The sequence below is a fragment of the Myotis lucifugus genome, unplaced genomic scaffold (genome assembly GCF_000147115.1).
Source record: "Myotis lucifugus unplaced genomic scaffold, Myoluc2.0 scaffold_440, whole genome shotgun sequence".
NCBI classification, from domain to species: Eukaryota; Metazoa; Chordata; class Mammalia; order Chiroptera; family Vespertilionidae; genus Myotis; species Myotis lucifugus.
In genome coordinates this window covers 412,250-435,278 of record NW_005871488.1, presented here as the reverse complement: position 1 = coordinate 435,278, position 23,029 = coordinate 412,250, and the positions used below count along the sequence as shown (strand labels likewise).

At 56.0% G+C, this 23,029-nt stretch overlaps 1 protein-coding gene across 1 annotated transcript in view; it reads right to left on the bottom strand.

The window, feature by feature from the left end:
• The window catches only part of CAMTA1 (calmodulin binding transcription activator 1), a 668,603-nt gene that overhangs the window by 275,298 nt on the left and 370,276 nt on the right, over positions 1-23,029 (bottom strand). The window contains exon 6 of the mRNA XM_023744253.1: positions 20,839-20,974. Coding sequence (XP_023600021.1) covers positions 20,839-20,974 — 136 coding nt within the window. The remainder of the gene's footprint in view (positions 1-20,838; positions 20,975-23,029) is intronic.

Genomic DNA, 23,029 nt, shown 5'->3' with positions numbered 1-23,029 from the left:
AAGCCCCATCAGGCAGCTGAGGTGACCCCAGCGAGCATCCCCGGGAGGAAATAACTTGCGCCCATGAGACAAGCAGCCACGTGCCAAGTGTGGCGAGGAGGCTGCACTGTGAGGAGCAGTCAGCCCCTGGAACAGGCTCTCAGCGCAGACCTTCTCTCAGCATCGGGGATTAGGCATGATCGTATCCAGTTAGACGAGGACACTGAGGTTCAGAGAGGCCCACTGCGGTTGCACAACTGCTCCTGGCAGAACCGGGTCAGGCTGGCCTCCCAGCCCAGGTTCCCTCCACCAGCAAGCGTGGCATCCGCCGTCAGACACAGCCATCCTGTGATTCCAGCACGAGGGGTGGTCCTGCCAGAATGCTGCTGCCCCTGCGTCTCTGCCCGCCTCATCTCTGCCTCTCCCAGCTTCGGGCACTGCGTCTGCTCCTGTAGGGAAGCCCCCGCCGCCCCCCCCCCCGCCCCCCAGGCTGTCGGCAGACGCATCTGGAAGAAACCAGACTGTGCCTTCCCCACATGTCAGCCTGTGGCTCAGTGCCTTCCTGGGCCCAGCAAGGGCTGAGGTTCTGCAGAATTAGGAGACGTGAACATGGATGTTGGGCCTGTATCGCGCCCTCGGCACCCGAGAGCCAGGGGTGAGTTCCTCATCCTCCAAGTCAGGGAAACCGCAGAGCCGTCAAGCCTGAGGGAACCCGAGAGGACACTGGGTAGAAGCAAAACTGAAAAGTGTCGGCGTTTCCCGTGACGGAAGTTTGATTCTCCTGCTGTCCTCCATCCAGGTGGGTGAGAGCCACGCCCTCACTTCCTGGCGTGATGACGTGAAGATGGCGATGACGCGGATGAGGAGGGCTCACACCGATGTGAGTAACGCTGAAGACAGCAGTGCATTTCAACGTGGAGAAAACATTTAAAATATAAGCTGAAAGATTAAGGCAACACGTGCCCTGGTGCAGTCTGGGAATCCGACAGGGCCTGACAGAGCCCCAGCCACGGGGTGCTTCCTCGCAAACGTCATGGCCCCCAGGTCCCCTCTCGGAAGGTGGCAGGTGACCAGGGGACGACCCACGGCTCCATTTCCCGACCTAATACCGCTCCTGCCTAGGATGCGGCAACAGTGAGGAAGAAACCACAGTGCCGTCACCTCGATGGCTTACAGTCACACACTGAGCCAACTCCTTGCTCTCAACCCCTGGCTCACCCTTGGCCTTCCTACATCCAGCACACACCCTCCCTCTTCTCTCCCTGCCTCTCCCCTCCACGCCCGTGACTCCACACTCGACTGACTTAATGACCCACATCAGAGTTACTCCCTTCAACCAGTGCTCGCTAAGTATTAGCGAAGCGCAATGCAGACGCACATCCGACACTGATTCTGAAACGTTACGTCTAGTAGAGAAGATCAAGTGAGCAACTGTAGGGCAAAGCAAAATAGAGGTCAAGTACCCGGGGGGCGGGGAGGGGAAGGACATAAAGCAACCCTTCCTGTCGGGAGCACTTCACATGGCTCAAGTGTTGAGCGTGCCTGTAAGAGTGCGGACTCAGGGTCACATGTTCCTACTCCTGGATCCTGACTCCCCCCACTTCCCCCAGTAAGTCAGGTTGCCTCTCTGAACTTCAGGGTCCTCATATGTAAATAGGAATAATAATGGCACCAAGTCCATGGGGTTCTCTAGAAAATTAACGGAGGTAATACACACTTGGTAGAGACTGGCCAGATGTTCATCAATGTCAGTTCTTCTTCCCAGGCAAAGGAAGACTACATTTCCCAGCCTCCCTTGCTCTTAGATTGCCCATGTGACTGAGTTCTGGCCAATGAAATGAGGATAAAAGTGATGGCTGCCACTGCCACACCTAGCTCTTATAACACCTCTCTCCTCTTTGTCCTCGGGGCTATGAAGACTATGATGCTGGAACGATGCAATGGAGGGGGCTGGGATCCCCGAGTCACTGCCTGGAGGAGAGCATCTCTGGAGCGGCATCCAGTTCTGCCTGAGTGGGAATAGGAATGAGACGGACACTCGGGTCATGGGAAGCCACTGGTATTGCAGGGTTCATACGTTAGCAGGCTATCCTGACCCATGCAAAAGCATACGTATTAGCGATGATGGTGACGAAGGAGGAGGAGGAGGAAGGAGGATCTCGGTCATAATAGCCCAATTCAGCCTCCAGAGCAGTTCTGTGCATACGTGTTAGCAAACTCCCGAGACCTGGCCTCCGCAGAGGTCTTTGCCCTCCGATGACAATGCAATCAGACCCGGTTTGAATCTGAAAACCCATGAACAGCCGCACCCACACTAACCTACATTCTGCAGGTTGGCTGGGCGCTGGGACCCCCCGCAGGCAGGCGCCTGCTCTCTCCCACGGGGTTGCTCACTCCGCTCAAGCTGCTCCGTCTGCTGAAACCCTCTCTGTGGCATCTCCCTCCCTCACCACCCCCGCCTGCTCTCCCTGCCGAGTGTTCGTGGTAAAAATAACGTGGCTTTCCCTCCTTCCCCAACTCCCCCGCGCTGCAGCCTCTCGGGGCAGGCTGGTTTCTAGAGAGAATCCATGAAGTAATGTATGCGATGGAGTGAGTCCCTGGGGATGAGCACAATCGCTGACATGTAGTAGGAAGGGTGGGCGTCGTGGCTCCAGCTTCCAGGCACTGAGGGCCAACTCGATGGAAGGACGGGGCTGGCCTACCCACGCCACCCGCAGTCAGAGCCCTCTGTCCGCGCTTCAGAGGACACGGAGGCTCAGGAATGCTAACTGCTCAGAACCGGGAGCTGGCGTTTCCACCCAGGCCTAGTCCCTGTCCCTCAGCCTCACTAGTCACCACCCCCTCCCCCCCAGGATCTCTGACTGGTTGGCTGTCACCCAGGAACCTTCGGGTCATTTAAGACCCTTCACAATTTGAGCCTGACATTCTTTGAGATCTGAGAGCCAGTGTTCTAGGCCGATGGCCCCAAAGACCTTCGCCTGCAGAGCACTGGTGGCCAACCGGTGACTGATGTGCTGTGCTGGTCCCTTCATCACCCGCTGTTTGGGGCGACGGCCGAGTTACCACGCGGAACAGATGTGATTCAGCCGGGGAGGAGCCTGGGCACTGTGGCCGCAGACACACCTGATGACCAGTCTCAATGAAAGGCTGTAAATAGCTGTGGCCCAGTGCCCATCCTCAGGGTCCACCTGAGCGCCCAGGTCCGGAGGCACTGCTCTAGGAGGTTTAAAGCGCGCGGGCACCGGCACATCTGTCCCCACGTGGCCTCTGCTTGTCCTGCTGCTCCTCACCCTCAGGCTCTGATCATGCTGGGAGGGGTGCCGGGCACCTGGGGGAGGGCACACACAAACCCGAAAGAGGTGGTATCGAGCCATAGGATGCGAGATGGTCTTCCTTGTTCTTCTTCATGCTCTTCTACAAAATCATTTATCCAACAAATATCTATAGAGGACCAAGATTTATTTAACTAGTTCAATGGTCGGCAAACTGCGGCTCTCGAGCCACATGCGGTTCTTTGGCCCCTTGAGTGTGGCCAGGAAGTTTCAATCGCACTGTACGTGCGCGCCCGCACGTGATATTTTGTGGAAGAGCCACACTCAAGGGGCCGCAGTTTGCCGACCACTGAACTAGTTCCTTATCGTTGGAGAGTTCGTTCGTTCCAAGCCCCCGCTGCTATTGGTAGTGCTGTAAGGAGCGTCGTCACATGTGAATCCTGTGGACATGCGTCATATTGTCCCACTTGTTCCCGCCGCCCAAGGCAACACAAACAGCCACCACGTCCCCAGCCGCATCTCAACGCCGCCTGCCTTCCTGTCCTGAGGACCCTTCTTTGTCGCCCTTCAGTAATGCCGCTCACAAGCCCCAGAACACAGCCTGGCTGACAGGGAGGGTGAGGGAGGTCACCCAGCCCAGATGTCTGGGCCGAGGACACCAAGAAAAAGGAGTTTCAAGGAGGGTGAGACGAACCGTTCTCCAATGCTCCCGGGAATTATCTGAGGTCAGAAACGAATGCCCGTCAGCGGAGTGGAGTGTTGGGCACTGCTCTTCCAGGGTGGGGGGCAGTTATCCGATGGGCCAGAGCGGGAAGGAGGGGCGTGGGGAGAGGGAAGGCCCAGCGCCCTGGGATGTGGTGCAGGAGGCTCCAGAGCCACTGGAGAGCCAGGAGATGCTGCCTCGAGAGACACACGCTGGGGACCAGGCCCTTGGAGGAGCCTGTGCTGCCACTGCGCTCTGTGAGCCAGAGGGTCCACAGACGGCAGCCTCCTTAAACCTCCTTCCTGTAACGATGGGGCGATCATCTGCCCCGCCTGCACCATGACTTCCTGTAGCGATGGGGCGATCATCTGCCCGCCTGCACCATGACGGGGTAACCTGGATCAGCCCCCCTGCTCTTGGACTCTCCTCTGCAGCCGCCGCACCTCCCGTTAAACCGAGCATTTGTCGGAGTGACACCGAGGGCTCCGGCCCGGGGCAGAGGCGCCAAATGTGGAGAAATGCTGATTCCCGCCACAGCTGGCACGGATGAGGGACTGGTTCTAATGTGGTCTACTGAGGAGGAGTTTGGATTTAGGCTCATTAAACACACACACAAACGTATTTCTTTGTTACTCCTCCCATCAACAACAACAACAACAACAATACACACACACACACACACACACACACACACACACGGATTTGGAAGATTTTACAATGATAATTTAAAAACCACTTAATACCCCATGAAATACAAGCCGGTAAATTGAATGGACAGTGATATTAAAATATTTCATTAGATGCTTTTTATGCCAAATTAAGCTGCTGCAATTATATTGATATTCACGGTCAGCATTCATCTAAAACTGTTTTAATACTTTTTTCCAACTTAGCGTGATTAATTCTTTCACTTAAGAACACACTGGCTTTCAAGTTTTTGATTGTCCCCCTCGTCTGCTGGTGGCCGTGACTTCTTTTTGCCGGAATGTTTCCTCCGCGAGGGATTCGTTCTCAAAGGGATGGAATCAACTTTTCAGGACATTTACCGCCCTGGGAACAAGGTTTTACTTTTACTTCCACAACAATTGCGTTCTCCGTGTGTCGGACGAGGTCTCTGCCACGTTAGCTGGCAAGCACTCCGATGTATTAATCTATGCCTGTACCTCTGCCGCCCACCGGCCATTGGTTAAAGGGTTCCTGGGTCAGTCGCCTAGATTAATATTTCACCCGGTTATAAATAAAAAGCTATGAGCCTGTGTTTTAAAAACTGAACGAGTCCTAACCGCTTTGGCTCAGTGGATAGAGCATCGGCCTGCGGACTCAAGGGTCCCAGGTTCCATTCTGGTCAAGGGCATGTACCTTGGTTGTGGGCACATCCCCAGTGGGGAGTGTGTAGGAGGCAGCTGATGGATGTTTCTCTCTCATCGATGTTTCTAACTCTCTATCCTTCTCTTCCTCTCTGTAAAAAATCAATAAAATATATTAAAAAGAAAACAAACTGAATGAATGTCTTTAACATAATTCCTGCTGCCAGGAAGGGACCAGCACCCCGCGCAGAACCGGGGGCCGGGAATGGAAGACAGTGTCTCCGTGGGTGCCAGCCACGATCATTTCATTCCATGGAAAGTTTATTCAGGGAATCATTAATTCTGTGTTTGTAAAGAATTTGGCTCTTTGAGTCAAAACAAATGTGTCACATTTTGGATTCCTGTTTATGAAATATTTGTTTTCGCTTCTCAGCAGTTCTCTCCTAATTTGGTTTTCATAATCATAAAAAAGATGGTGTCCAAACCTCGGTGCCAATGCCTGTGTCCAAGACACACGGCAGCGCTGGGACACCCGTTAGTCAGGCAGTTCCCACCATCGGCCATGGATGTCATTAGTCCACGCAGAGCCTCCGGGAGGATTGACCTGGAAACGGCCTTTGCATGCGAAACGGAACCTGTGCAGCCCCGTCAGGGGCGTGAGTTACAGCCCCACCACCTGCGGGCTGGCTGTATCCATCCTGTTTATTCAACAGGAAGAAGCGATGCATCAGTTACGAAGCAATTACCTGCACAGTCACCACAAACCTGGCCGGGCGGCAATTAGAACTCGGCCTCCCCAGGAAGGGCTACCCTTGAGGGCTCCAGTGGACTCCGGGAGGCACCAGGAGCCCGCCTTGCTGGACAGGGTGCTGCCACCCAGAGCCCAGGGTGAGGCTATCCTGCAGGACCCCTCCGGACCGCCGCAGACCCCGCAGACCCCCGTGCCTTCATCCTTGGAACAGGAGGGTCCTGCCACGTAGGCAGGGGCTGGGAACCTTTCCAGCCCTCCCTCCGTGAGCCAGAGGAAGCTCTCTGGATGCCTCCACAGTGCTCTTTCCTGGGGGCACATGGAAAACCAGGAGGGGGTCTGGTGTCGGCTAGCAGGTGGGGCAGAGGGAGTCAGTGTGAGGCCAGGTGCCAGGGGGCAAGAGGCATGGCCAGGCATCAGACTGGGAGGATCACGGGGCTGGGTTTTGTTTTTTGCTGTGTTTTAAGGCCAAGCAATTGCTGACATTTACAGGAACAAAGGCGTTCAAGGAGGGGCCCGATGGCCTTTACGGATGCCGCGAGGTTTCTACAGCAACCAAGCGCTCCTAGGACGCAGTGCACCGCCCTGGGCCCAACGGGCATGGCATTGGGGGCACCCCCTGCTCTCTCTTCCCCCCCCTGGGGCCTCTGTCTCCGTTCCAGGGCCTCCGGTCAGCTCGGCCTCCCTCTCCTTCCATGGAAGGAGGCCCAGAGCACGACTCTAGGGCCCAGCAGGCAGTTTAGCATGCAGACCCGCGTCCTGAGCCCCGCGCCGAGGGCTCTGGAAGCACCAGAAACAGATGCTGGGGGAGGAAGCCTGGTCGCGGCGCGGTGGAGCGGGGCGGAGGCCAGGGGTTATCTCTGCGGAAGCCTGACCGTTTAGCGCGCGGTGTTCTGACAATGCTCAGCGCTGCCCGGAGCAGCTGCTCCTGGTACCGAGCTGCGTGACATTCTGCCGGGGAGGGAGCTCGGCTCTGGAAGGATGACTTGTGTGACACATGACAGCTTTCGGGGCCGCCGGTCCCCTGGCTCCGCTGCTCTAAGACCCGAGCCATCTGTAGCCTCTCACTTCCAAAGCCTGGGGCCCGGAATGTAAAGCAGAAGCGGGAAGGAAACTAAGCAAAAAAGGAAAAGGAGATTTTTTTAAAAAGAAAGAAAGAAGCCAGACCACTGCTTTGAATAATGACAAGTGAAGCCCCTCCTATTCGAATCTGCACCTCACCCCCCCCCGCCCCCGTCTGTCTTCCAGGCAGCAGCCTGATCTGTGTTTTTAAAATAATAGCATGATGCCACCCTCCTGCTTAAAGCCTTCCCATGGCCCCTCTGCTCTTTTAAACGCCATGTTACAGCCCAGGCAGCCTGCAAGGCTCAGCTCCTCCCCTCCTTACCGGCTTCTCCTCTCCTCACTGCCCCTTCACTATGCTCCCTCCAAGCACACTGACTGGCTTTCCTTCCTTCCCTTCCTCGTGCCCCAGGGCCTTTGCACATGCTCTCCCTCTGGTAGAATGCTTCCTTCTCCCCTCATTGCACTCCCCACCCCATTCACTTCTCAATGAAACATCACTTCTTCAGAGCTGCCTTCTCTCATCCTTAGGTCAGAACAGAGAGGGAGGGAGGGAGTTAAGTTGGTCTGTATTATTTCCTTCCTTCAGCACATTTTGGGTTTAGTTTGCTTTTTTCCTTTCTAGTTTCCAGAGGTACAAGGTTTAGTTATAGTTTGAGCTCTTCTTTCTGTTTTGATATGGGCATTAAGAGCTATAACTCTGTACATTTTGGTCAATTATCTTTTAAAGAGAAATTTAAAACAAGAAGGAGGGTAGTTCCACATTTTTACCATTTTGCTCCTTATTCCTTTGTGGAAATTTGAGCTTTCATCTAGTCACATTTTCCTTCAGCCAGGGGAACCCTTTTTTATATTCAGTATAGATCTGCTAGCAGTCAGTTCTCTCGGCATTTTTGTCTAAAAATGTCTTTTATTTCAACTTCATTTTTGAAGAATCTGTTTACTCAACATAGAATTTTAGATTGAGTTTTTTTCTCTTTGCAATTTAGGATGTCCCAGTGTCTTCTAATCTGCAGTGTTTATGATGAGAAATCAGCTGCAGTTCCTACCTTTATAATGTGTCTTTTTTTCCCCTGCCAAATTAAAATATTTCATCTTTGTTGCTGGCTTTCAGTAATTTGATTATGATAGTTCTTGGTATCCTTTTATTTGTATTTATCCTGCTTCATGTTCAGGTTCACTGAGCTTGGATCCGTGATTTTAGACTTTTATACATTTGGGAAAGTCTTGGCCATTATTTCTTCAAAAACTTCTCTGATGCCCTGACCCCCGCCACCCCCCACCCCAGTCTCCGTTACGTTTATCCTGCCCTTTCTTCTCTGGGTGCTTTAGTTTGAGCAGTTTCTATTGCTACATCTTTAAGTTCACTCATCGTTTTTCCAGGGTTTAATCTGCTATTAAGCCCATCGCGATACTTGGACTCTACGATGGCCCCAATGATCTGAACCTCCTGTTATTCACAACCTGTGCAACCTCCACGTCTTTTCTGTGAGCATATTGGTGACTTGCTTCAGTAGGATACACCACAGGTGATGGAATATCACTCCTGCGATTAGCTTACAAGAGACTGTGACTTCTGTCTTGCTAGCAAACTCCCTTTGTTGTATTTCTGGTTTGCACGCTTTGATGAAACACGCTGCCACATTGGAAAGATCCGTATGGCAAGGAACTGAAGGTGACCTGTGGCTAAAAGCCAGCTAGGAACTGAAGCCCTCAGTCCAACATCTTTCAAAAAACCAAATGCTTACAACCACCAAGAATGCTCAGGAGCAGATCCCCCTCAGCTGAGCTTTCAGATGAGCCCTCAGCCCTGACTGGCATGCTGACTGCAGCCTCGGGAAAGACCCTGAAAGAGAGGACTCAGCTAAACCACGGCTGGACTCCCGACCCACAGGAACTGTGAGAGAATAAATGTGTGTTGTTTTAAGCTGCTAAATCTGTGGTAATTTTTAAGATATCAATCGATAACTAATAACTTTATCTGGTGAAATTTTCACTTTAGATATTGTATTTTCCAATTATAAAAGTTCTATTTGGTCCTTTTTCCATCTTGTGGTTCTCTCCTCACACTGTTCATCTTTTCCTTTAAGTCACTGAGGATATTTACAATAGCTGTTTAAAAAGTCCTTATCTTCTAGTTCCATATCTATGTTAGGTTAGGTTCCATTTCCACTGCCTGATTTTTATCCTGGATATGGGTCATGTTTTCCCATTTCTTTAGCGGTTTAATAATGTTTTACTGAATGCAGGGCACTGAGAGTGTGGATATTGCTGCGTTGCTCTAAGAATGTTGAATTTTGTTCATCAGGCTCTTGCAGATCAGCTTGCTCACTTTTAGATTTGTCTTTATGCTTTGCTAGGGGGTCAAGGAGTCTAGAGCATTCTCTCCTCCAGGGAGAGGTTGGCCCTGTTATGAAGGTGTGATCCTTCTAACTGCCTCGGGTGTGGAATAGCATCTCTTCACCCAGCCTCGTCCAAACCAGACCACCTCCCATTTCTGTGTCAGTTCTGAGAACTTTTCAGCCGACCTCGTGGAGTTTCACCTCACACACACTCAGCATCGTGTGTAGCCGAAGACTCAGAGGGACCTACCACGCAGATCTTCGCACCCCTTTCTCTGCTCTCTCCCTTCTCTCCAGTTCTCTGCCCTCTAAGATCCAGTGGCCTTGGCCTCCCCAAACTCCAATCTCCATCTCTCAGCTCAGATAGACTGCGTGGTTACCCCATCCTCACGCTACTGGACAAAGCCCCCAGCAGAAGCCAGAGCTCACCTTGTTTATTCCTCTGGGATATTACAGTCCTGCGTGTCTGCTGCCCAGTGTCTGACAACAGTTGGGTCACATATTTTGTCCAGGATCTAGTTGGTGTTTTAGCAGGACGGTCAATTTGCTACCAGCTACTCTGTCGTGGCCATTAGAGGTCTCGGGGCATTTTCCGGGATGTTCAGTGGGAACGGGATCAGCACTGAGCTGTGCCTCACAGCCCCCTTCACACCGAGCCTCTGACATGCGGTGTGAAGCTCACACTCCCAGCCCACATGGTCCAGGTGCTCCGCAGGGACGCGTGGCGATTGCATGGACAGCGCAGGAGTCCAGCTGCTCAGAGGCGGCCCATTGCCACCACACCCCAGCAGCCTGAGGACTCAGAGGCCCTGCTCCCTGTCCCGGTGCTGGTTCTGGGAGCCGGCAAAGCTGCCTAGGAAGCCAGGACTGCTGCTCAGAGTTATTGCTGGAGACTTGGATTAATTCACGTGTACATTTCGGCTTTTCATTTTATTACTAGAGGCCTGGTGCATGAATTTGTGTACGGGTGGGGTCCAGCCGGCCCGCCCCGATTGGGGCCAATCAGGCCGGGCTGGCCAGGAGGAGGGGCCTCAGGCAGTTGGCCGGCCCTGGCCCGTGGTCGAACTCCCGAACTCCGGGTCAAGGATGTTAGCTTTTTATTATGTAGGATTGTTATTTATTTTTTAAAATATATTTTTATTGATTTCAGAGAAAGAGAAAGGGAGAGGGAGAGGGAGATAGAAACATAAGTTATGAGAGAGAATCATTGATTGGCTGCCTCCTGCATGCCCCATACTGGGGATCAAGCCCGCAACACTGGCATGTGCCCTGATAGGGAATCAAACCGTGACCTCCTGGTTCATAGGCCAATGCTCAACCACTGAGCCATGCCGGCCAGGCCGAATTGGCTTTCTATAAACAAAAGCCAGACAGCATGCCCCATGCATCCTGAGCCAACAGTCCGAACCCTACAGGACCCGTCCAGCAGCCCCTCCTTCTGCGAGTGAACAGAAGGTGTCCGTGAAGGTGCAGAAAAGGAAATGACACTGAGCTGAAACCTGGGGTCTGTTTTTCCCCTTTTAGATCCAGGAGCCAAAATATTGCTAAGGCTTTTTATAAACAAAGATAATGAGTTGTATAATTTATGCAAATTAACTAATACTGCTGCATTTTCTAGAAGTAACATAAACTGCATTATTTATTTGACGTACCTTTTGGAATAAAAATAATTATAATTGGATATTGTACCTAACAGGTTTCTCCCATTGTGTTCGTATTAGTGTGTGTGGTTCTGAATATAAAACAGACTCGCTGAACGCACGCAGGTGTGGCTTTCCTTTTGCACCCGGGGAGGTGACAACGACCTTTCAGAGGATGGGGTTGGGCCAGGTCCTGACCACAGCCCTGCGCCAGAAGGAAACGCGTGGGCCACGGGCCGTGGGCCTGGCTTAGTCAGCAGGTGTTCGCTATTTCCAACTAGTATGGCCAGTGGGAGACACCCAATGTCATTTCCACTCCCTCCGTCTTCCCATCTTCACTGCTCAGAGTGGTCCACGGCCAGCAGCCTCCCGCAGCTGGGAATTGCCTCCTGCTGCACCCAGCTCCCGCCCAATGGGGTCAGAATCCCTGGAGGACGCACGCACGTGGAAGTTAGAGAAACACCTTCTGCATCATTGACGGTGAGGACCAGTCCCTCCGGACCCTCCTGCAGCAGACAGAGCTACACACCGGAAGGCACAGGGCTGGGGTCCCAAGTCTGCTGCCCCCCGTTCACGGCACCCACCCGTGTTTCCCCTCACGTCTAGCACATGTTAAAATGAGCCACGCATCACCATGCGTCCTAATTCTTAATGTCATCCTATTAAGAGTATTAAACTGGCAAGAAAAGAGAGTTAAGCGGAGCAAATTAAACAAGGGTCTTGAAAGGCACAGACTGGAAACATTTCGCTGCCTCTGTGCTCACTGACATCTGTAGCCAGGACCACGCTTGCTCTCCGTCTCTGGTACTCAGAGCACAGAATCTGGTCAAAGAACACATGTGAACAGCGCCGATTCGTAACCTCGTGTACGCAGTGCAAGCTGGGCCTGAGGCAGTGGCGGGGACTGAGCGGAGGCGCCCTTATCCTTGGGGGACCACCGTGTTGTGAGCCGAGGGGGCCCCGCTCCCCCCACCGCGGGAGGAGCAGGCTCATCACTCACTCTCAGGTGAGGAGAAACAAAGCAAAAGCATCTCAGATGAAAGGAACAAAAGGAACGGAAGGTAATTTACTGAATTTATTTCATCGCATCTCCCTTAATCATGTAAAAACAAAACCCCAAGTGTTCTACATCCCGGTCCGTGTCCAACATGACGTGCCAACTAATTGAGTGGAAAAAGCGAAGCGCTGCACGGTCTCCGTTAAAGTCCGTGTGACAATGGCCCCTCCTGCCCCCAGCTCTGCGGTGTTTCTGTTGTTGTTATAATTCAGTCCATTCACAATATGTCACTGCAAACACTATGTGCAAAAGAAAGTAGAAAAAGCAGATTCTTTATTCCTGGCGCATTTATTTCCGTCTCCCCTCCTCCAGCTCCCCATTTATCCTGCGCGTCCATCTGGAGGCCCAAAAAAGTCATAGACAAGTGACGAGACATAATGAGGCGCACTCATCTGCTATTTAGCCTGCGAGTTCCACTGCCAGGTGTTGTGAAAGGAAAAGAAATGCGGCCAAGACACCGTGCGCGTCTCGTTTCCAAACATTTCGTGTGGAATGTTCAGGGGCAGAAATGACACTGGGTGTTCACTGATCTGGGAGGGAGGCGACTCCAACGAGGGTCCCTGAACCGCCCCCGGACAAGGCGCTGGGACGGGTCCCCTGTGTCACTCCCAGGCCCCCAGCCACGCAGTCCCCGCTCAGGCACCGGAGGCTCCGCCCCAGCAGGCACCCGGACTCCGATGGGCCTGCTGTCCCCACATTCATTCAGTCATGCAGGGAAGGAAAACTGAGTCATCCTGAGCTCCGTGTTCCTGAGACAGAAGCTGAGAAAGCCAACTAGGACCTGGGAGTGTCTTCCCAGTGCCACGCCCTCCAGGTGGGAGCATCCCCCAGTCCCACCCCTCCAGGTGGGAGCATCCCCCAGTCCCACCCCTCCAGGTGGGAGCATCCACCCCCTTCAGGTGGGAGCACCCTCCCAGGATCACCCCTCCAGGTGGGAGTATCCCCCAGCCCCACCCTGCCAGGTGGGAGCATCCACCCCCCTTCAGGTGGGAGCACCCTCCCAGGACCACCCCGCAGGGAGCCCAGAGACTTCAAGGGGTCAGGGGGAATGAATTGGTGAGAACAGCACCCCTACCCAGCCCACTGTAGAGACAGAGGGAGCCACGTTGTTTTAGATGCTGTCAATGGTTTCACAACCATTAAAGAGTTAAAGGTCAGCAGCAAACGCACTTCCTCACGGGCTGATTGGTCCCGTGAGCGCCAAGCACATTCTGTTTGCAAGAAATAACTGCTGTGAGGCCCCGTGTGCATTCTTTGGGGAAACGGAACTTAACAGGACGTTATACTGACAGTTTGGTCTAATGCCGTGTAGAAAAGCTCACAAGGAAATGAGGGGTTTAAGCAAAATATGTTTCGGGTCGCCACTCGGTGGAAAGGGGTTCCGATTGCGTTCCGGCTGCGGGCGAGGAAGGAGCCTCAGGGGAAACGGGGAATCTTGGGGGTTCCCGAGTTTGCTTCCCACAGTCCCATGGAGAGGAGATCCCAGCATTTAACCAGCTGTCTACTCAGGTGGAAAGAGAAAGACGCATCGAGCACTTTCGCACTTGAGCTATCAGACAACGCCGATACCTTCGAAATGCCCCCCTAAGGCGTTCGGACTTGTCATCCTTACTAAACGCCACCTGGCAGCCCCTGTGCTCAGGGGGCGGCTGGGCGGTCGGCAGAGTCCTCGGAGCCTGCTCTGCCGGCCGAGGCTGCGGCGGGAAATGGGCAGCCAGGGAGGGGGCTTCAGATGCTGCCTGAGTGCCAGCGTCTCCACACCACGGGACACTCGGCCCTGAACAACAGTTACTGTCCACCTGAAAGCCAAGTGCACCTGGCACCCTGTCCCACGTGTGTGTGGGTGCCTGTGTACACACACTAAACCTGAAATCTCTGCAGGGAGAGTGAGCACACAGTCCTCACCCCCGGGGCGGGTCCTGGGAGCTGGGAGCTGGGAGCTACAGCCTCAGCACAACTCATGGCAGCAGCAGATGAACGCAACCCATTCCCCTCGGTCAGGGCGGGAATGACCGGCCCACGTGTGTAAGGCCCGTGCATGTAAGGCCCCCATCGTGTAAGGCCTGCTGTGTAAGGCCCCCGCCGTGTTAAGGCCCACGCGTGTAAGGCCCCCGCTGTGTAAGACCCACGCGTGTAAGGCCCCTGCTGTGTAAGACCCACGCGTGTAAGGCCCGTGCATGTAAGGCCCTCACCGTGTAAGGCCTGCTGTGTAAGGCCTGTGCATGTAAGGCCCCCGCCATGTTAGGCCCTGCTGTGTAAGGCCCGCACAGTGTAAGACCCCTGCCATGTAAGGCCTGCTGTGTAAGGCCCACGCGTGTAAGGCCCGCCATGTAAGGCCCCAAAATCACTTGGCCTGGCCCTGCCGAGGCAACTGCAGGCGGGACTTGAAATTCAATACACCAGGAGCTTTCCCAGAGCAACGTAAGTGTCCATTAAGCAAATGATGTCATAAATACCCACACGGCCCCTGGCGGACAAGGGGTCCCCCGCCCTTGCCCAAGTGGGAATATCAGAGGCTCTGGAGGGCCTGGGCGCATCAGAGCCGAGGGGGCGGGCCTGAAGGTGGGCAGGTGGCAGGTGCAGGGGATCATGCTCCCACCCACTGAGGGGCGGCCAGGGGCTCCCCATCTTCTCCCTGCAGCCCCTGGTGGCAGGGGAGCAGGCTCCCGGGCTGGGGGAGCGCGTGGTGGGACTCTTGCCCTCTGACTGGCTGGGTTATAAGGAAGGGCGGCCTGGTGACTGGAAGGGGGCCGACCCTCCCACTAAAGACCGTCCTAGCTTGTCCCGGACCTTACCCGGACCCGCACCTGGGGCACAGAGCCGTCTTTGCCCTTTTACTCCCAGGACGCCGCGGTCTCAGGACACATCTCCTGGGGGCTGGGTGTTCGGGATGAGGACACTGGGCATCTGGGTGGCCTCTCGGCTCCGCTACTAGCTGGCGAGTGTCGTTGGACACACTTCTTAACCTCCCAGAAATGAGTTATGTCTTCTGCAAAAGTGAGGATGCGATGGTCCCTCCCCAGCAAAGATGCTGCCAGTCACTGAATGAGGCCACGCAGGGAGAGTGAGGGCACAGGCCAGGTATTCAGTGGGTGCTCAATAAAGGGTGCATTGCTGTTCCGTTGCCAGTGGCGGTGGTCAGAGAAGGGGGACTTTGAGCAGAAGAAGCAACCCGCCCCCACCACCCCGCCAGGCCTCCGTGGGCTCAGCGGCACGAACAGAGAGGCTGCTATGCCGCTAACAGAGAGGCTGCTATGCTGCCGCAGAATGTGGCCGCTGATGCTATTGATTAACATTGTAATTACACGAAGTGGCAGGGACATGTCACCGGGGAAGCCGAGTAATTAGAAATTACAGAAAGACCATGGATTTGAGTTCCTGAACTGATTCTTCCCAAGCACATCCGGGTAACAGGAAATTAGTTTAATGTGGCAGCGTACCAGCAGAATGTGGCACAATGATGCGGGAGAGTAAGTCAGGAGGCACCCGGGGGTTCCTCCGCGGTGCCACCCCAGGATGGCCGCTCCCCCGGCGCCGCCACAGGACCCCACACTGGGTCCCCAGGCTCGACACCAGGTGGGGACTAGAGATCAAAGACCTGGTCCAAGTCCCGGATGTGCAGCCAGTGGGGTTACACACGCTGCCAGGACTAACTGCGGGGCCGGGCAGGCTCAGAGGACGGGGTGCCGGTGAAGGCTCAGCCAGTCACTGCTCAGAGCAAGTTCCCATGGCGACCTGCCCAGGCCTGTCCTCGGGGAAACACGCTTATTCTGAACTCAAAGCCTGTGTCGCGTGTGGCGACAGCGTCCACTGAAACACCAGCTTATGTTTCTGTCCGTTTTCGAGCTCGACGCTGTACTTCACTTGCCTCTCAGTCCTGCACCTGACAGGCAGCTAGGCTCCCGGCCCAGGCCTCCGGCCTCAATGTGCGCTCACGGGCTGACAGAGCTGAGCCGGGTGGCGGAGGACACTTCCTTAAGGAAGGTACAGAGGGCCCGGCCGGTGGGGCTCAGGGGCTGAGGTCGACCAGGAGGTCACAGTTCAATTCCCGATCAGGGCACATGGCGGGCTCGATCCCCAGTGTGGGACGTGCAGAATCAATTCTCTCTCACCGATGTTTCTATCTCTCTATTCCTCTCCCTTCCTCTCTGATCTAAAAATCAACAAAAACGTATTTTTTTAAAAAAAAGAAATAAAGGTGCAGATGGAGTGGGGGTGCTCACGGGCGAGGAAGGGGAGCCGGAGGTTACTCTGGCTGGAGGAGACCAGGGAAGACGCCCTGGGAGGTGCGGAGTGACCAGGCTCACACGTCTCCATGCAGACGCTGAGCAGGGACCGCTGTGCGTACCACAGGCTGGCGAGTCTGCAGGGGAGCGGCGTGAAAGAACGCGTCCATGCGGCTTAGGAAAAGCAGAACCACGTATTCTGTTTCAAAGCGCACCGTGCGGCCTGCAGCCTCATCTGCCCCCCGTGAGCCTCAGGCTCGGCTCTTCCACCCGCCACCTTTCTCCCTCATGTGCTCACTGCTCTTTCCCACTTTGATGTGGGCACCACGCGTACATGTGGCTGGTGCGTGTGGAGGGTGCGTGTGGCTGGTGCGTGTGGAGGGTGCGTGTGGCTGGTGTGTGTGGAGGGTGCACGTGGCTAGTGCGTGTGGCTGGTGCGTGTGGCTGGTGCCGTGTGGAAGGTGCATGTGGCTGGTGCATGTGGCTAGTGCGTGTGGAGGGTGCGTGTGGCTGGTGTGTGTGGAGGGTGCACGTGGCTAGTGCGTGTGGCTGGTGCGTGTGGCTGGTGCTGTGTGGAAGGTGCATGTGGCTGGTGCGTGTGGAGGGTGCGTGTGGAGGGTGTGTGTGGCTGGATGCTTTAAATGCTCTCCCATCAGCTGAAGCATGAGGCCTCTTTATCTCGTGGCTGCCAGCAGAGGGAAGTGGTCCGGCATCGCCACGAGCAGCCAGTTATTTCATGCCCTGTTAATTCCTAAAGCCGTAACTGCAATATCACTCCTACTTTTAAAAGAGCTGCTTTTTTCCCTTTGTAATGTGTGGCCTCAGTGTCCAAATAAAGAACATCAGCCCTAATGAGGCTGACTCCAAACACATAACCTCACTTTTGCCGCTCGCCGTGGGCTCGGAGCTCACAGGCGTCGGCTCAGCAAAACTCAACTCTTCACGGCTGAGAACTCCAATCGGAGAGAGTGGCCGGCACTTCCGCCCACAGATGGCCAGGCCGGGGTTCCGTCCACCGCAGAGCCGCCCGGTGGGGAAGGCTGTCAGCTCAACCACAATGACCACCTCGTGGCTCCAAAGGCGGGATGTGGGCGGAGCTGGCTGTGTGGTGGGAGCAGCAGCATCTCTGACCCGGGAGGCAGATGCGTGTCTGATGGGGCTGGAGAGAGACTGAAACCGCGCCAGGCAGGCACCTGCCGCTTTAAATCACGTCAGTGACTGTACCACAGCCTTAGTCAGTGCCCACGCCACTTCCCATCCAGCCCGTTGCTGCCCGACCCCGAACACTCCTTGTTCCCTATGTTTATGCCACTTCCTAAGGCCACATTGGCCCGGGGACCCCTCCTAGTGCCCCGCTCGGGGCCTGTGCTTCTCCCTCACAGGCCTCATCACCTGCGTCAGAGCTGCATGCTGAGCATTTTGTCCCCCATGCGATCTGAGGGTTGGGGACGTCACTGCGTCCTCAGCACCCACCACACCTGTGGACAGCTGCTCACGAATGAGGGCAGGTGCTGACGGGTCTGGAAGGACCACAGTCCCGCCTGAGTGAGGCCCGGGGCAGCTGATGTCTGGCCAGCGTTCGCACCTGAGTGCCAGGCGCCCCGGCTCAGTCCCAGCGCCATGCAGGTTTGTGATGGGATGTGGGGCAAGAGAAACCCTCTCTGAGGCTCAGTCTCTTCCTCTGTGAAATGGGTATAACAAGCGCTTAACAAAAAACATTTTTGTTTGTTTTTTGTTAATCCTCACTCACGATATTTTTCCATTGAATTTTAGAGAGAGTGGAAGGGAGGGAGGGAGGGAGGGAGAGAGAGAAACATCAATGTGAGAGAGGCACATCCATTGGTTGCCTCCCACATGCACCTGGACTGTGGCTGGGGTGTCTGGGATTGAGCCTTACAACCCAGGTGCACGCCCTTGATCATGAATCGAACCCGGGACCCTTCGGTCCTCAGGCCGATGCTCTATCCACTGAGCCAGAGCAGCTAGGGCTGCCGGAGGGTTGAAGGAGATGGTGCACCTGGGAGAACCGTTAGCCTGCGGCTGTCACTGATCTAAGCGCGTGGCTCCGCTCTGTAGCAGAGAAAAGCACCATGAGCTTGAAACGTCCTCTTCCCACTCGGCCCAGGAGCAGCACCTCCGCTCCTCGAACCAGAAGCAGCCACCAGGAGGCAGAGGACACCTAGAGGCGCCCTCTGCTCCCTGGGGACCCCCCCCCGCCCCTCCCCCTGACAGGCAGCATAGATCCACGTGTGGGCAGGACCGCCTTCAGGTGCACTGCGATTTCATCTCAGGAGACGGCGCCAGCACACCCACCTTTCTCCTCCTGCCAACCTTTGTCATCCCGGAACCTTATCGAGCCCGCTTCTCCTTGGCTCACAGACAAGACAACTCATCACGGACCTAACAGCATGTCGGCTTCAGAGGCGGCCCCTCCTGGGCCGGCCCGGGAAATCGATGTGCCTCTGAGCGGAGCTGGGAGAACCTGGCAGCCTCCGAGCACACAAGGAGCTGACTGCCGGGCAGCGCGGGGCAGGGCCCGCCCGCCTGGCTGCGGGGAGGCTTACAGCACGGGCTGCGATGAACGGTTCACCCTGACGTCTTTATCGCGCCCTTGAACCGAAGAGGCCAGCTCTGGTGGTGGAAAATCGCGGCCGCCAGGCCCCCCAGGCCGCTGCCTCCCAGCCGTCGGGTAGCGGCTGGCACGGCGCCTGGCGGGACAGGGGCGCTGAGTCGATGGGACCGCCTGACTGAACCCACAGGAGAAAGCAGGGTCCCAACCGGGAAGCCCCTCCTCCCGGGAGACAGAAAGCTCAAGCCCACACACAGTGCGATTCCCCGGGGAAGGACGCTCCCCTGCTGGTCCTCCCGCCCGCTCACACCGCACCGAGAGTCCGGGCAACCCCTCGGGGCCCTGCGCGTCCTTCCTCTGTGTCCTGAGGGTCCACACGCCACACGTATGTACACGTTAGACCTCCGGTGCGGGAGCCACAATGACTCCGTACGTAACTACGGCCTAAAAACCACCATTCTGCTTCCATCAGCGGGATTCTAACGTCCAGCCGAGGGGAGAGAATGAACGTGGGGCTTTGGTCCCTCAGCCTCTCGCTGTCGTGTGTCAGGGAACACCCCACCTTGTCGCCTGCCACCAGGGGCGCCTGCGTTAGTGCCACTGAGGGCGAAACAACCAGGGACCTCCGGCACGGGGCCGTTTGCCCGGGTTTCAGTGCGAATTCCCTGGGACCCGGTACCCCCAGCCTCTCCTCTCCCTATCGCTCGCGGGGTGGGGGGGACGAGGGCAGCAAAGGCTAAGCTGTGTGTACAATCGCCAGGCGTGTCCCTGAGCCGGTCCAGACCTGCATTTCTCATCTCAGACCTTTTCTTTGTCATCACCATAAAGCACTGTTATCAGGTGTTTTAAAAAAACACACAACAAAGTTCCCTCTCTCTGTGGGCTAATTAATAAAAGCCAGCGGATGCTACTTTTAACATCCCCAAAAGTACACGATTCATACAGAAAAGGCGGAATGACACGTGCGTCTCCAAGAGCGTCAGCATGGAGGGGCCGCTGAGCTTGCGGGGCCGACAGTCCTGCCGGTCAATCCTGGCACCTCGCGGGCCCCACACGCTGGCGGACCTCACATACCAGCGGACCCCACATGCTAGCAACCCCATATGCCAGGGACCCCACAGGGCCCTCTCCCTGACCACTCTGAACACCAGGTGGGTCACAGCCAGCTCCCCAGCTCCTGGCCCGAGACAGCCCTGCCACCTCCCAGGGAAGAGCCTTCACAAGGGCCCACAAGGCACAGAAAGGTGGCGCTCACTGCCGAGTGGCCACAGTGCGTCTGGTCCATGTCCTTTCCTCTGGCGCTGTGACCCTGGCTCGGCCCTCACACCCAGGCAAGAGGAGCCAGGGATGTGCCCACGGCTGCCCAGGTGAGCAAGTGTGGACAAGAACAACAGCAAGGAAGCCAGACGGCCCCCATCTCGCCAGGACCCAGAGGAAGTTTGCAGGAGACCCCGATGCTTTCTGCAGGGCTTACCCCCCCAGCCCCGCCCCCCTGCCCTGCCACAACCCGGAGCACCTTAGCCCCTCGAGTTATCTGTAACACCAGGGAGCTCCCCGAGACAGCCAGAGGGAAGCAGAGGGAGTGCCAGTAGAGGGAGTGAAGCACTCCGCCCGCCCCCCACCCCGACCCCGTGGGAGATTCCTGATGTAGCTCCTCCCCCAGCCCCTGCATTGCTCAGTGCACCCAGAGGCAGCTCCGCCCTCAGCCCCACACCCCACTCCGCACCCCTCGCCACTCCCAACCGCACACCAATGGCTCCAGGACGCAGGCGCTTTAGCTAAATCCAGTTTTGTGTAAAACGTGAACGGAGACCAGAGGGTAAGAAGGGAGGAGAAAAGGAAACCAACAAAAGGTACTTTCGACAGAGGTGCCTGGCCTCGCGGCCCCCGGGGCCAGGACGGTAGAGGCCCAGGAGGGCCCTTGGCTCTTTACCTCCACTCCCTGGACCTTCAGCTTCATGTGGTCCTCGCGGGTCGTTTTCCCATCTTTCCTCTTCTTCCAGCAGTACCCGTCTTTCCTGTACTTCACCTTCTTCCTGTTGTAGAGGATCATGGAGCCATTCTGCGGTCTGCAAACGACAAAGGGCACGTTACTGAGAGAGCCGAGCGGAAGACAAATCTACGGAGAGACATGGTCAGCCAGCGAATGTCTCCACCGAGAAGCAGAAAACACCCCCCAGTCATCGGCGCCAGCTAATCGGGATATGCGGTGCTGGGGCCTGCGCTCTGCTCCACAAGTGGGAGAAACGGAGAGAGAGCAGCGAGAGCCAGGCCGTCGAGGCGGCTGCTACATCCTATCTCCTGTGGGAAGACTTTCTCCTCTCTGTCCTGCATCGCCCGCATCAGGAGATAGATAAGGCGACAGGACGCTGGAGGACTGTGTTAGGAAGGGGCCAACGGGAGGCTCGGCGCCTGCGCCAAGTGCCCTTGATTCACGGCTGCATCAGCCGGGCTGGTGCGAGGAGCAGCCGTCCCTTCTCGCTGGCAAGCTGAGTGCCGACCCTTCCCCATCTGGGCTCCAGCTCTCAGGGGACCCAGCAACCTCCCGAGAAACTGCCTATCGGGTCCACAACCACCGAATCTGAGGGAAAGAGTTGCCCCCTCACTCAGGGCTAAGAGTGGGATGACTTTTTGATGCCGTTAAAAAGTACAAATACCCTGGCCGGCGTGGCTCAGTGGTTGAGTGTCAACCTATGAACCAGGAGGTCAGGGTTCGATTCTTGGTCAGGGCTCGTGCCTGGGTTTCGGGCTCGATCCCCAGTGGGGGCGTGCAGGAGGCAGCTGATCAATGATTCTCTCTCATCACTGATGTTTCTCTCTCTCCCTCTCCCTTCCTCTCTGATATAAATAAAAATATTAAAAATAAATAAAAAGCACAAATAAAAAGAACCTTGGATTTCCCTAAAAGAAGCCACTCGTCCGCCGCAGGGCGTGGGGGAGGCTTACCCAGGACCCCACAGGGGCAGCTGCTGCAGATTCTGGTTTGGAAACACCAGGGGAGGAGCTAACCTCTGCAGTGGAGGGGTAGCGGGTGGGGGTGGAGGTGGGGGTGGGGGTGAGTTGGGCCCTCAGGAAGACGCCGGACACTAGCAGCACATCACCTGCCACCACCCCTGTGTGGCCACCTCTGTGTTGTTCTGCACCTAAACGTCAGCTTGGAGAACAGAGCGCAAGTGATTCAGAGCACGACAAGGCCAGTGAGTCTTGTCACCCCCAGGGCAGGTGGCTCAGGTTCCCGCCAGCGCCAGGAGGAGGGAGAGAGCCACCAGCCCTCCTTCCCGCCCCGGGTCAGCAGCCTCCACCCCGTTCTGCTCTGGCCCTTGAACAACTGGGCCATCTCACCACCAGGCACAGGACACTGGCTATCGATGGCTCACTATCCCATGGTCTGTCGGGGAAAACACCCAGGCCGGGCGACCGCAGCTAACTGTGGTTCCCGCCCAGCCGCTGTGTCCCTCAGCGAGGTCAGGGCTAAGCACGGGTCCCTGGGGAATCGCAGGCCCCAACACTTCAGTCCCCGATCCCCGCGCAGTGGGTTCGGGTCGGTTTGGGTTTCCTCCCTAAGTCTGCGGGACTAGAACGACTGGGAAGACCTCCGTGTTGTCACAGGCTGTCACCTGACGGTTCTGTGTCATGCCCACAGGGCGCCTGGAAACCTCCCGGTTCCCTTCCACGTCCAGGTGGCAGGTGAGCTGGCCTATTGGGCCCACAGTGCCGCCTCCACAGCGTCAGCCCTGCCCTCGGCCCTGCCCCAGCTCCAGAACCCCTGTGAGCGCCCCCCCCCCGCCCCCCCCGCCCCGCAAGACTCAGGAGAGGGGCCCCAGTGCAACTGCTGTGCTACAGCCACTGCCTAAGGCAGGGGTATGAACCCGTTTTCTGCCATGTGGGTATTTATAATATTATTCAAGGGCCACACAAAATTACCAGCTTAAAAATTAACCCACCAGCCCTGGCCAGTTTGGCTCTGTGGGTAGAGCATCGGCCTGCAGACTGAAGGTCCCAGATTCATTTCCAGTGAAGGGCATGTACCTCGGTTGCAGGCTTGATCCTGGGCCCTGGTCAGGGCGCATATAGGAGGCAACCGATTGATGTGTCTCTCTCACATTGATATTCTCTCTCTCTCT